Below are 14,047 nucleotides of genomic sequence, written 5' to 3'. Positions count from 1 at the left end.
TATTATTCAAAAAATGATAATATAGATTTCCAAATGATAATGGTGTCTAAACATCTGCACAGAATAAAGATTCACTGTACGTCTCACTATTACCTCTTGTGAGATGAATTTAAAAGCCAATTAAAATTCATGTTAACTTATGTCTAGATGTAGCATTGGGTGTTTAAAGAGGATTGATGAATGGATGTGGCTGCAGCCAGCAGGAGTCTGTTTGGATATGAGAGCAGCTCTCAGCTCTAAAAGGACATGATGTGTTCAAAGGGAGGCTCCAGGACCAGATGATGATGCACGGATGAGAGTGAAAGTATTTATGACCAGAGCACCAACAGTGAGTCAGCATCACAGATAAACTGCCTGAAAAAGACCAAATGGAGACCAAATATGTTCCACTCGGTAGGTAAACTTACAACTTTTACACTATTTTAGTGTTTAAATAATTATGATTATTATAATTATAGAAATGTCAGTTCCAGATTAAATTTGCTAATACATTTCATCATCCACCTGTTTAACTGAGCTTTGATCAGTTGTATTTCTATAAGAGGGTTTGTCCATATTTTAAGTCTCTTGTTCTTTGTTCTATAAATACATTTTACTTTATTATTAGTGAATGTAAAATATGTTCAGTTTACACATCCAGGATCGATACAGGAGATCATTCCTGACCACTGCAATCACTGTTCAATAGTTCAGCTCTGACCTGATCCATAACACTTCAATAATTTTAAATAATGTTGTTTATTTTCCTTTAATATTTGTTCATAATGTGAATTTACAAAAAAAAAAAAAAAAAAATTTTTTACCACCTCTATTATTTATTCTGTCATTTTTATTGCTTTGCCCTGTACATGTATATGTTGCTGTTTAATAAAGTATCTATCTATCTATCTATCTATCTATCTATCTATCTATCTATCTATCTATCTATCTATCTATCTATCTATCTATCTATCTATCTATCTATCTATCTATCTGTCTATCTGTCTATCTGTCTATCTATCTATCTATCTATCTATCTATCTATCTATCTATCTATCTATCTATCTATCTATCTATCTATCTATCTATCTATCTATCTATCTATCTAACTATCTAACTATCTATCTATCTATCTATCTATCTATCTATCTATCTATCTATCTATCTATCTATCTATCTATCTATCTATCTATTTATCTATCTATCTATCTATCTATCTATCTATCTATCTATCTATCTATCTATCTATCTATCTATCTATCTATCTATCTATCTATCTATCTATCTATCTATCTAACTATCTAACTATCTATCTATCTATCTATCTATCTATCTATCTATCTATCTATCTATCTATCTATCTATCTATCTATCTATCTATCTATTTATCTATCTATCTATCTATCTATCTATCTATCTATCTATCTATCTATCTATCTATCTATCTATCTATTTATCTATCTATCTATCTATCTATCTATCTATCTATCTATCTATCTATCTATCTATCTATCTATCTGTCTATCTGTCTATCTGTCTATCTATCTATCTATCTATCTATCTATCTATCTATCTATCTATCTATCTATCTATCTATCTATCTATCTAACTATAAAATTTACATCATGTTTCAATAGTTTTCTAACAAAGTATAATTGTAAATGAAGATCCAGTATTGGAGATAAATTCCCGTCATGACTTCAGTGTTATCCGTCGCAGCCACAACTCATCTGCTGCTCCACAGCTCCTCTTGGAGAATTTCTATTTGAGATAAAAGTGCTGAAAGGGACTTCACTCAGCCGGGAGACAGTTATCGTAGTTGAAATACATCATTATCTTGAGGGTAGTTTTATGGTTCTGACATGAGAATAGAAAACAGATATTTCAGAAAATGCTGGAATTGATGTCCACTTGGAAAAACTACTGTTTTTATGGAACCTTCACAGGATCAGTAATATTGTTTTATTTTATCCTTCAACAGATCGAGAGGAACACATCAGGATTGCCCTTGTTGGGAAAACTGGAGTTGGGAAGAGTGCAACAGGAAACACCATCTTACAAAGAAAAGCTTTTAAATCCACGCTGTGTCCTTCTTCTGTAACATCAGAGTGTCAGAAGGAAACAGGAGAGTTTGATGGTCAAACACTGGCTGTGGTTGATACTCCAGGTCTGTTTGATACCAAGAAAAATGAAGAGGAGGTGAAGAGAGAGATCGCTAGATGCATCTCGTTTGTTTCTCCTGGTCCTCATGTGTTCCTGGTGGTGCTGCAGCTCAGCAGATTCACAAAAGAAGAACAAGAAACAGTGAAAATCATCCAGAAGTTGTTGGGAAAGAAGTCAGCAGATTACACCATGGCCCTGTTCACTGGCGGAGATGACCTGGAGGAAGAGGGAGTCACTATTGAAGAATTCATTGGTAAACAGAAAAATCTTCGTGACTTCGTCGGTCAGTGTCGTGGAGGATATCACGCCTTTAACAACAGAAACAAGGATCCCTCTCAGGTCAGAGAGCTGCTGATGAAGATCAACTCGATGGTTCAGAGAAATGGAGGAAGATACTTCACCAATGAGATGTTTGAAGAGGCCAAGAAAGCCATAAGAGAAGAGATGGAACGACTTCAAAAGGGAAATCCTGATTTGGATGATGAAGAAGCAAGAAGACGGGCGGAGGAAAACAACCCGTTTGCTGCAGTGCTTTCCAGCGCTGCTGTTGGAAATGTGTTTGGTCCACTGGAAGCTGCAGTGAGAGCTTTAGTGGAAGCTATAACTGCGTTAATAATCGGGAAGAAATGTGTTATACAGTGATTATCAATATTAATGGGATCTGCCTTTTCACTTAACATATTATCCTCACTAACAGGCTGTTTTCTGTTCATTGTAGAGACGCAGGGCTTCTAAATTTAACTAATCGCTATTGATTATTCGTTAAGTGATTAACAACCAACTTTCAATGGAGCTGCTTGATGATTTAGTCTTAAAATTATGAGCTTAAAAGGTAGAACAATGAAATTTTGGCTTTATTTCCATGTACTTTATACATGTGTTCCATGTACTTTATGCGTTTATATTTTACAATAACAATAAACAAATCACAGGACAATCTGCATCCAGACAGTTATTCAGGGTGTTCATGTTTCTACTAACCGATGTCCCACCAGGAAAAGTTACGTCACCTGAAGGCGTCTGACTGAACCGTTATTTCAGATTTCAGATTTTACATAAACATTAAACAAATAAATGTTTAAGACGGGCCGGATATCAATATAAAGTGTGTGTAATATGTGTAACAGGATATTCTGGAGCCAGAAGGATGTGACTGAGAGTCTCAACTGATTTAAGAGGCGACATCGAGCTTGGAGGTTTTCGACTGAGGACTTGGTAGTCCTGACTTTATTCACAAAGAGGAAACATTTTGAATAAAGTTTCTTTTGTTGTGCTGTCACAATATATTTTATAATGAAGATGGAGCAGCAATTGTTTTGTGTTGATCAAGTAGTGAGTTAAAAAAATTAAGAGAAGTGAGATTTAGGTCGATATATTACAAGTTCTTTATATACATTTTAATATGTTAATAAAAGCTAGCACAAAATGACAATCTGAATAAAGAACATTATTCAAAACATTATAATATAGACACACATTTTGTATCACAACAGTTTAAATTCAGCAGCTTTTTTACATTAAACACATTTTACAGACACAACACTCAGTCTGTTGGCTGTAATATCATATGTGTCTCCCCTTTTATGTTTTTAACTAACAACAAACTCCGGTGCACTTTTATAACTGATGATTATCGCAATTTTTTTTACCATGTTCGCAGAAAAGAATCATTACATCATTTTTTTCCAGCTCTGACACACGTTTTCCTTAATGAGTTAGATGTCTTCATTGTGGTTCCTCAGAGAAACCTTTATTCAGAAAGTTATGAAGCACAAATTGATGGAGCAGTATGAGTCCTGCTGGCTACCTGCTAGTTGTTGCAGCCCTCCGCTGCACATCCAGTTTTTTTTTTTTAGTTTAAAGGAAGGACCAGAAGGAGACTTAAACACAGAGCTGATGTGAAAGTTAAATTATTCAACGCCAGGAAATCTGCAGTAACTCGACTTCACAGATCAACCGCCTGTAAAAGACCAGAAAAATCCTCTAAAAGACGAAATGGCCTCCAGTAAGTACATTTAAAATTTTCAAACACACTTTATATAATTTATCTCAGCTTTATTTAAACTATTATACTCATAAACAAACCTTTTCATGGGCGTGACAAGACCATTTCCGTTATAACGGAAATGCTCTTGAGGAGTTTCCTGTTATGGTAAAAATATAGATCAGCTGCAGGAACCCTCTTAAATCTCATCTAGTGTGCAGTCAACAGTGGTGGAAAGTTACTTTTACCAAAGTACTGTACTTATTTACAATTTTGAGGTATTTTTACTTTATTAGAGAACGAAAGTAAAACTATTGCACTATTGTACTGCGTTTGATCCTTTGAGTGATTCATCACAAAGAGGAAACATGTTGAATAAAGTTTATGTTGGAATGAAGATGGAGCAGCAAGTTGTTTTTGTGTTGATCAAGTAGTGAGTCTAAAAAAATTACGAGAAGTGAGATTTAGGTCGATATATTACAAGTTCTTTATATACGTTTTAATATGTTAATAAAAGCTAGCACAAAATGACAATCTGAATAAAGAACATTATTCAAAGAATTATAATATAGACACACATTTTGTATCACAACAGTTTAAATTCAACAGCTTTTATTCTGTAAATGTATTTTACAGAAGTTCGCAAAAAATAATTATTACATCAAGTTTTGCCAACTCTGACACACGGTGTTCAAAATGAGCCTTCATTGTGGCTCCGCAGAGAAACTTTTATTTATAAAGCAGTTTGAAGTTCATGAACAGAAATTCATGGAGCAGTATGAGTCCTGCTGGCTACCTGCCAGTTGTTGCAGCCCTCCGCTGCACACTGTTATTTTAAGTTGAAGGGAGGAACCAGAAGGAGACTGAAGTACACAGCTGACGTGAAAGTTGAACTATTCAGTAACGGAACAACAGCAGAGACTCGACTTCACAGAGCAACGGCCTGATAAAGACCAAACAAACCTGGAAAAAGACAAAATGGCTTCCAGTAAGTACATTTAAATCTTTCAAACACACTTTCTATACTGATTTCAGTTTGACTTCAACTCTTAAACTGATAAATAAACTTTTTCATGACAAGACCACTTCTGTTATAACGGAAATGCTCTTGGGGAGTTTCCTTTTATGGTAAAAATAAAGATCCGCTGCAGGAACCATTTTAAATCTCATCAGGTGTGCAGTCAACAGTGGTGGAAAGTTACTTTTACTAAAGTACTGTACTTATTTACATTTTTGAGGTACTTTTACTTTATTAGAGAACAAAAGTAAAACTGTTGCACTATTGTACTGCATCTGATCCTTTGAGTGATTCATCACAAAGAGGAAACATGTTGAATAAAGTTTATGTTGTAATGAAGATGGAGCAGCACATTGTTTTTGTGTTGATCAAGTAGTGAGTCTAAAAAAATGCAGAGAAGTGAGATTTAGGTCGATATATTATAAGTTCTTTATATACGTTTTAACATGTTAATAAAAGCTAGCACAAAATGACAATATGCACGTAGAACATTATTCAAAACATTATAATATAGACACACATTTTGTATCACAACAGTTTAAATTCAACAGCATTTTTTCTTTAAACACATTTTACAGACACAACACTCGGTCTGTGGGCTGTAATATCATGTGTCTCCCCTTTTATGTTTTTAACTAACAACAAGCTCCGGTGCACTTTTATAACCGATGATTACCGGAAATTGTTTTTCCATGTTCGCAGAAAAGAATCATTACATCACTTTTTTTCCAGCTCTGACACACGTTGTCCTTAATGAGTTGGATGTCTTCATTGTGGTTCCTCAGAGAAAACTTTATTCAGAAAGTTATGAAGCACAAATTGATGGAGCAGTATGAGTCCTGCTGGCTACCTGCCAGTTGTTGCAGCCCTCCGCTGCACATCCAGGTTTTTTTTTTAGTTTAAAGGAAGGACCAGAAGGAGACTTAAATACAGAGCTGATGTGAGTTAAATTATTCAACGCCAGGAAATCTGCAGTAACTCGACTTCACAGATCAAGTGCCTGTAAAAGACCAGAAACATCCTCTATAAGACGAAATGGCCTCCAGTAAGTACATTTCAAACATTCAAACACACTTTTTATAATTTATCTAAGCTTGATTTAAACTATTATACTCATAAACAAACTTTTTCATGGGCGTAACAAGACCACTTCTGTTATAACGGAAATGATCTTGAGGAGTTTCCTTTTATGGTAAAATTAAAGATCAGCTGCAGGAACCATCTTAAATCTCATCTAGTGTGCAGTCAACAGTGGTGGAAAGTAACTTTTACCAAAGTACTGTACTTATTTACAGTTTTTGAGGTACTTTTACTTTATTAGAGAACGGAAGTAAAACTATCGCACTATTGTACTGGATCTAATCCTTTCAGTGATTACTCACAAAGAGGACATGGCTGCAGCCAGCAGGAGTCTGTTTGGATATGAGAGCAGCTCTCAGCTCTCACAGGACATGACGTGTTCAAAGGGAGTCCTGAAAAAGACCAAATGGACACCAAATATGTTCCACTCTTCAGGCACACTTACAACTTTTACACTAATTTAGAGTTTAAATAATTGTGAGAATTATAATTCTAGAAATTTCAGTTTCAGATTAACGTTGGTTAATAAATTTCATCATCCATCTGTTTAACTGAGCTTTGATCAGTTGTAATTTTAGAAGAGGGTTTGTCCATATTTTAAGCCTCTTGTTCTTTGTTCCATAAATACATTTTATTTTATTATTAGTGAATGTAAAATATGTTCAGTTTACACATCCAGGATCGATACAGGAGATCATTCCTGCCCACTGCAATCAGACTGTTCAATAGTTCAGCTCTGACCTGATCCATCACACATCAATAATGTTAAATAATGTTGTTTATTTTCATTTAATATTTGTTCATAATGTGAATTTTAAAAAAAAATATTTTTTTTACCACCTCTATTATTTATTCTGTAATTTTTATTGCTTTGCCCTGTACGTGTATATGTTGCTGTTTAATAAAGTATCTATCTATCTATCTATCTATCTATCTATCTATCTATCTATCTATCTATCTATCTATCTATCTATCTATCTATCTATCTATCTATCTATCTATCTATCTATCTATCTATCTATCTATCTATCTATCTATCTATCTATCTATCTATCTATCTATCTATCTATCTATCTATCTATCTATCTATCTATCTATCTATCTATCTATCTATCTATAAAATTTCCAGCATGTTTCAGTAGTTTTCTAACAAAGTATAATTGTAAATGAAGACCCAGTATTTGAGATAAATTCCCGTCATGACTTCAGTGTTATCCGTCGCAGCCACAACTCATCTGCTGCTCCACAGCTCCTCTTGGAGAATTTCTATTTGAGATAAAAGTGCTGAAAGGGACTTCACTCAGCCGGGAGACTGTTATCGTAGTTGAAATACATCATTATCTTGAGGGTAGTTTCATGGTTCTGACATGAGAATAGAAAACAGATATTTCAGAAAATACTGGAATTGATGTCCACTTGGAAAAACTACTGTTTTTATGGAACCTTCACAGGATCAGTGATATTTTTTATTTTATCCTTCAACAGATCGAGAGGAACACATCAGGATTGCCCTTGTTGGGAAAACTGGAGTTGGGAAGAGTGCAACAGGAAACACCATCTTACAAAGAAAAGCTTTTATATCCACGCTGCGTCCTTCTTCTGTGACATCAGAGTGTAAGAAGGAAACAGGAGAGTTTGGTGCTCAAAGTCTGGCTGTGGTTGATACTCCAGGTCTGTTTGATACCAAGAAAAATCAAGAGGAGGTGAAGAGAGAGATCGCTAGATGCATCTCGTTTGTGTCTCCTGGTCCTCATGTGTTCCTGGTGGTGCTGCAGCTCAGCAGATTCACAAAAGAAGAACAAGAAACAGTGAAAATCATCCAGAAGTTGTTTGGAAAGAAGTCAGCAGATTACACCATAGCCCTGTTCACCGGCGGAGACAACCTGGAGGCAGATGGAGGCACTATTGAGCAATTCATTCTTCAAAACCAAGATCTCAGTCGCTTCGTCGGTCAGTGTCGTGGAGGACATCACGTCTTTAACAACAGAAACAAGGATCCCTCTCAGGTCACAGAGCTGCTGAAGAAGATCAACTCGATGGTTCAGAGAAATGGAGGAAAGCACTACACCAATAAGATGTTTGTAGAGGCTGAGAAAGCCATAAGAGAAGAAAAGAAACGACTTCTAAAAGAAAATCCAGATATGGATGACAAAGAAGCAAGAAGAAAGGCGGAAGAAGAGAACCAGTTTACCGTGGCTCTTCGATCCACAGCTATAGTACTTAGCGTAGCTGGTGCTGGAGCTGGTGCTGGAGCTCTCTATGGAGCTGAAGTTGGAAGTGTGGGGGGTCCAGCGGGAGCTGCAGTGGGAGCTGCAGTGGGAACTGTAGTGGGATGTATAGCAGCGTTAGTGAACGAGAAAGTATGTGTTATACAGTGATAATCCATATTAATGGCATCTGCCATTTCATTTAACATATTATCCTCACTAACAGGCTGTTTTCTGTTCATTGTAGAGATGCAGGGCTTCTAAATTTAACTAATCGCTATTGATTATTCATTATGTGATTAATAACCAACTTTCAATGTAGCTGCTTGATGATTTAGTCTTAAAATTATGAGCTTAAAAGGCATAACAGTGAAACTTTGGCTTTTTTTCCATGTACTTTATACATGGATTCTATGTACTTTATACATGTCTTCCATGTACTTTATAGATGTCTTCCATGAACTTTATACATGTATTCCATGTATTTTAGACATGTGTTCCGTGTACTTTATACTTATATTCCATGTACTTTATACACGTATTCCATGTACTTTATACATGTGTTCCATGTACTTTATGCGTTCATATGTTGTAATAACAATAAACAAATAACAGGACAATCTGCATCCAGACAGTTATTCAGGGTGTCCATGTTTCTACGAACCGATGTCCAACCAGGAAAAGTTACGTCACCTGAAGGCGTCTGACTGAACCGTTATTTCAGTTTTCAGATTTTACAAAAACATGAAACCAGTAAATGTTGAAGACGTGCCGGATATAGACGTCATATCTAAAAGGACATGACGTGTTCAAAAGGAGGCTCCAGGACCAGATGATGATGAACAGATGAGAGTGAAAGTATTTATGACCAGAGTGCCAATAGTGAGTCAACATCACAGATAAACTGCCTGAAAAAGACCAAATGGAAACCAAATATGTTCCACTCTTTCGGCACACTTATAACTTTTACACTATTTTAGAGTTTAAATAATTATGATAATTATAATTCTACAAATTTCAGTTTCAGATTAATTTTGGTGCTAAAATTCATCATCCATCTGTTTAACTGAGCTTTAATCAGTTGTATTTTTCTAAGAGGGTTTGTCCATATTTTAAGTCTCTTGTTCTTTGTTCCATAAATACATTTTACTTTATTATTAGTGAATGTAAAATATGTTCAGTTTACACATCCAGGATCGAAACAGGAGATCATTCCTGACCACTGCAATCACTGTTCAATAGTTCAGCTCTGACCTGACCCATCACGCATCAATAATGTTAAATAATATTGTTTATTTTAATTTAATATTTGTTCACAATGTGAATTTTAAAAAAAGTTATATTTTTTAACACCTCTTATTTATTCTGTCATTTTTATTGCTTTGCCCAGTACGTGTATATGTTGCTGTTTAATAAAGTATCTATCTATCTATCTATCTATCTATCTATCTATCTATCTATCTATCTATCTATCTATCTATCTATCTATCTATCTATCTATCTATCTATCTATCTATCTATCTATCTATCTATCTATCTATCTATCTATCTATCTATCTATCTATCTATCTATCTATCTATCTATCTATCTATCTATCTATCTATCTATCTATCTATCTATCTATCTATCTATCTATCTATCTATCTATCTATCTATCAAATTTCAAGCATGTTTCAGTAGTTTTCTAACAAAGTATAATTGTAAATGAAGATCCAGTATTGGAGATAAATTCCCGTCATGACTTCAGTGTTATCCGTTGCAGCCACAACTCATCTGCTGCTCCACAGCTCCTCTTTGGAGAATTTCTATTTGAGATAAAAGTGCTGAAAGGGACTTCACTCAGCCGGGAGACAGTTATCGTAGTTGAAATGCATCATGATCATGAGGGTAGTTTTATGGTTCGGACATGAGATTAGAAAACAGATATTTCAGAAAATACTGGAATTGATGTCCACTTGGAAAAACTACTGTTTTTATGGAACCTTCACAGGATCAGTGATATTGTTTTATTTTATCCTTCAACAGATCGAGAGGAACACATCAGGATTGCCCTTGTTGGGAAAACTGGAGTTGGGAAGAGTGCAACAGGAAACACCATCTTGCAAAGAAAAGATTTTATATCCACACTGCGTCCTTCTTCTGTGACATCAGAGTGTCAGAAGGAAACAGGAGAGTTTGATGGTCAAACACTGGCTGTGGTTGATACTCCAGGTCTGTTTGATACCAAGAAAAATCAAGAGGAGGTGAAGAGAGAGATCGCTAGATGCATCTCGTTTGTGTCTCCTGGTCCTCATGTGTTCCTGGTGGTGCTGCAGCTCAGCAGATTCACAAAAGAAGAACAAGAAACAGTGAAAATCATCCAGAAGTTGTTTGGAAAGAAGTCAGCAGATTACACCATGGCCCTGTTCACCGGCGGAGACAACCTGGAGGCAGATACAGTCACTATTGAGCAATTCATTCTTCAAAACCAAGATCTCAGTCGCTTCGTCGGTCAGTGTCGTGGAGGACATCACGTCTTTAACAACAGAAACAAGGATCCCTCTCAGGTCAAAGAGCTGCTGATGAAGATCAACTCGATGGTTCAGAGAAATGGAGGAAGATACTTCACCAATAAGATGTTTCAACAGGTCGAGGAAACCATAACATTAGAAACGGTAAAACTTCAACAGCTAAATCCATATATGTCTGATGCAGAAGCAAGAAGAAAGGCGGAAGAAGAGAACCAGTTTACCGTGGCTCTTCGATCCACAGCTATAGTACTTCGCGTAGCTGGTGCTGGAGCTGGTGCTGGAGCTCTCCTTGGAGCTGAAGTTGGAAGTGTGGGGGGTCCAGTGGGAGCTGCAGTGGGAGCTGCAGTGGGAACTGTAGTGGGAGGTATAGCAGCGTTAGTGAGCGAGAAAGTATGTGTTATACAGTGATAATCCATATTAATGGCATCTGCCATTTCATTTAAAATATTATCCTCACTAACAGGCTGTTTTCTGTTCATTGTAGAGATGCAGGGCTTCTAAATTTAACTAATCGCTATTGATTAATCATTATGTGATTAATAACCAACTTTCAATGTAGCTGCTTGATGATTTAGTCTTAAAATTGTGAGCTTAAAAGGCAGAACAGTGAAACTTTGGCTTTTTTTCCATGTACTTTATACATGGATTCTATGTACTTTATACATGTCTTCCATGTACTTTATACTTATATTCCATGTACTTTATACACGTATTCCATGTACTTTATACATGTGTTCCGTGTACTTTATGCGTTCATATGTTATAATAACAATAAACAAATAACAGGACAATCTGCATCCAGACAGTTATTCAGGGTGTTCATGTTTCTACGAACCGATGTCCAACCAGGAAAAGTTACGTCACCTGAAGGCGTCTGACTGAACGGTTATTTCAGTTTTCAGATTTGACAAAAACATGAAACATGGAGCTTTGATCAGTTGTATTTTTATAAGAGGGTTTGTCCATATTTTAAGTCTCTTGTTCTTTGTTCCATAAATACATTTTACTTGATTATTAGTGAATGTAAAATATGTTCAGTTTACACATCCAGGATCGATACAGGAGATCATTCCTGACCACTGCAATCACTGTTCAATAGTTCAGCTCTGACCTGATCCATCACGCATCAATAATGTTAAATAATGTTGTTTATTTTAATTTAATATTTGTTCACAATGTGAATTTAAAAAAAAAAAAGATATTTTTTTACCACCTCTTATTTATTCTGTCATTTTTATTGCTTTGCCCTGTACGTGTATATGTTGCTGTTTAATAAAGTATCTATCTATCTATCTATCTATCTATCTATCTATCTATCTATCTATCTATCTATCTATCTATCTATCTATCTATCTATCTATCTATCTATCTATCTATCTATCTATCTATCTATCTATCTATCTATCTATCTATCTATCTATCTATCTATCTATCTATCAGCTCCTCTTGGACAATTTCTATTTGAGATAAAGTTCTGAAAGGGACTTCACTCAGCCTTCGACTTCAACTATGACAGTTATCACATTTGAAATACATCATTATCTTGAGAGATGTTCATATGTTATAATAACAATAAACAAATCACAGGACAATCTGTATCTGGACAGTTATTCAGGGTGTTGATGTTTCTACTAACTGATGTCCTATTGGTTTTGACTTTAAATTTGTTTATCTTGACCTGTAACTTCTTGTTCTTGACTTCAGACTTAATGTTAATAACTTACTAACTTTGCTGGTTCTTACCTTGAACTTGAACTTAACTTGCGACTTCTCTGTCTCGACTTTGGACCCAGTGGTCCTGATTCGGGAGTTGATGCGTCTTACCGACTTACTTGCGACTGACTCGATCCTACATCTGCTGTGAACCTTGAGCAACTTAAATAAGTAACTGAAAACACAACAAAAACTTACCATTTATTACCAGTTACCAAACACCGATAAACCAAATTATATATACAAAAAAAAAAAAAAAAAATCCATTTTACCTCACGTTCAGCTTCAACATGTGGACATGTGACACCGCAGAGGCACAATACGTAAAAGTAATCAGGTTCTGATCATCAGACGATCGATTACTGTCTGATCACTAAGAAACTGCTGGAGCTTTGGCACCAACTTCTTCTTCTTCTGTGGTGCTTTCTGGCTCTGCCAGGTCCTCCACACACACTGAAACACACCCCGAGTGATGTGCAGCCAAAAACACAGACTGGTTCCTCTTGTTTCTCCTTCTTTTATCTTGAAATGACCAGATGGTTTAAAAATACAGTCCTCCTCGTCTCTAAAACGAATCACATGAAAATCTCTCCAAGTGTTGACATGTTGACGGAAAGTCAACAGATCGCCAAACTTATTTCAGCTTAATGCGCCATGTCTGAATCTCATTTATCCTTTTTCTTGAATTAAACTTATCCTATTCGAGCAGATCTTTTTTTTTTTTTGGAGAGATGTGAGGATGTTAGAATATTTAGTAATACATATGGATATGGATTATTATGGATATGAATATCAGTCAGGTCATACGAGGTGAAATCCAAAACGAGCGCTCCTGAATGCAGCGCGTGAAACTTCGAGTGACACACGTCAAGAGTGAAGAAGGAGCGTCCACCGCGTGGGCGGTCTGTGATATCAGCGGGGGTCGTGTCACCGTTGAATTCGTCCCCCGGGGTCAGACTGTCAACACCGAGTTCTACTGGGACCTTCGGAGGCAGTGAGACAACAGCGCCACCATCAGGTCCGATCATGAGCTACAACAATGTTCTCTCGTGATAATTGTCCAGATGACAGTTATTATAAACTTCAGTTATTACATTTAAAGGGTTAAATGTGTAGTTTACTCGGCGAGATGAAAACTAGATTGAAATAAACCAAAACCTGTAATCAGGTAATATTAAAATTCATCAGTAATCAGATTACCCTGCCATTGATCTGCAGCCGCTCGGTCTGTCGGTGAAAACGCTTGAAGAGAGTTGAAACGAAAAACAAAGTGTTCCTCTGTTAAATCTTTCCTGGCGTCTCTTCTGTTCCTCACATTAAACGGCCTTTTGTAGCTCGTTAGCGTGAAGTGTTTAACGAGGGCTGTGTGCCGATAGGACGGCTGTGATGAGC

At 36.1% G+C, this 14,047-nt stretch overlaps 1 protein-coding gene across 1 annotated transcript; it reads left to right on the top strand.

Moving 5' to 3' along the window:
• Positions 1-336: 336 nt before the first annotated feature.
• On the top strand, positions 337-12,247 carry LOC138213601 (GTPase IMAP family member 8-like). Its single transcript, XM_069174827.1, has 5 exons — positions 337-393; positions 1,961-2,586; positions 7,724-8,305; positions 8,382-8,416; positions 10,477-12,247. Exons 1-5 carry the CDS (start codon positions 369-371, stop codon positions 11,348-11,350), a joined length of 2,142 nt encoding a protein of 713 aa, XP_069030928.1. The 5' UTR covers positions 337-368; the 3' UTR covers positions 11,351-12,247.
• The last annotated feature ends 1,800 nt before the right edge of the window (positions 12,248-14,047 follow it).

The sequence above is a fragment of the Embiotoca jacksoni genome, unplaced genomic scaffold (genome assembly GCF_022577435.1).
Source record: "Embiotoca jacksoni isolate LCO1_2020_lvr unplaced genomic scaffold, fEmbJac1.0.p SCAF_62, whole genome shotgun sequence".
Classification (NCBI taxonomy): domain Eukaryota; kingdom Metazoa; phylum Chordata; class Actinopteri; family Embiotocidae; genus Embiotoca; species Embiotoca jacksoni.
Note: the sequence above shows the minus strand (reverse complement) of the source record. Positions and strands in the feature narration are given on the sequence as shown.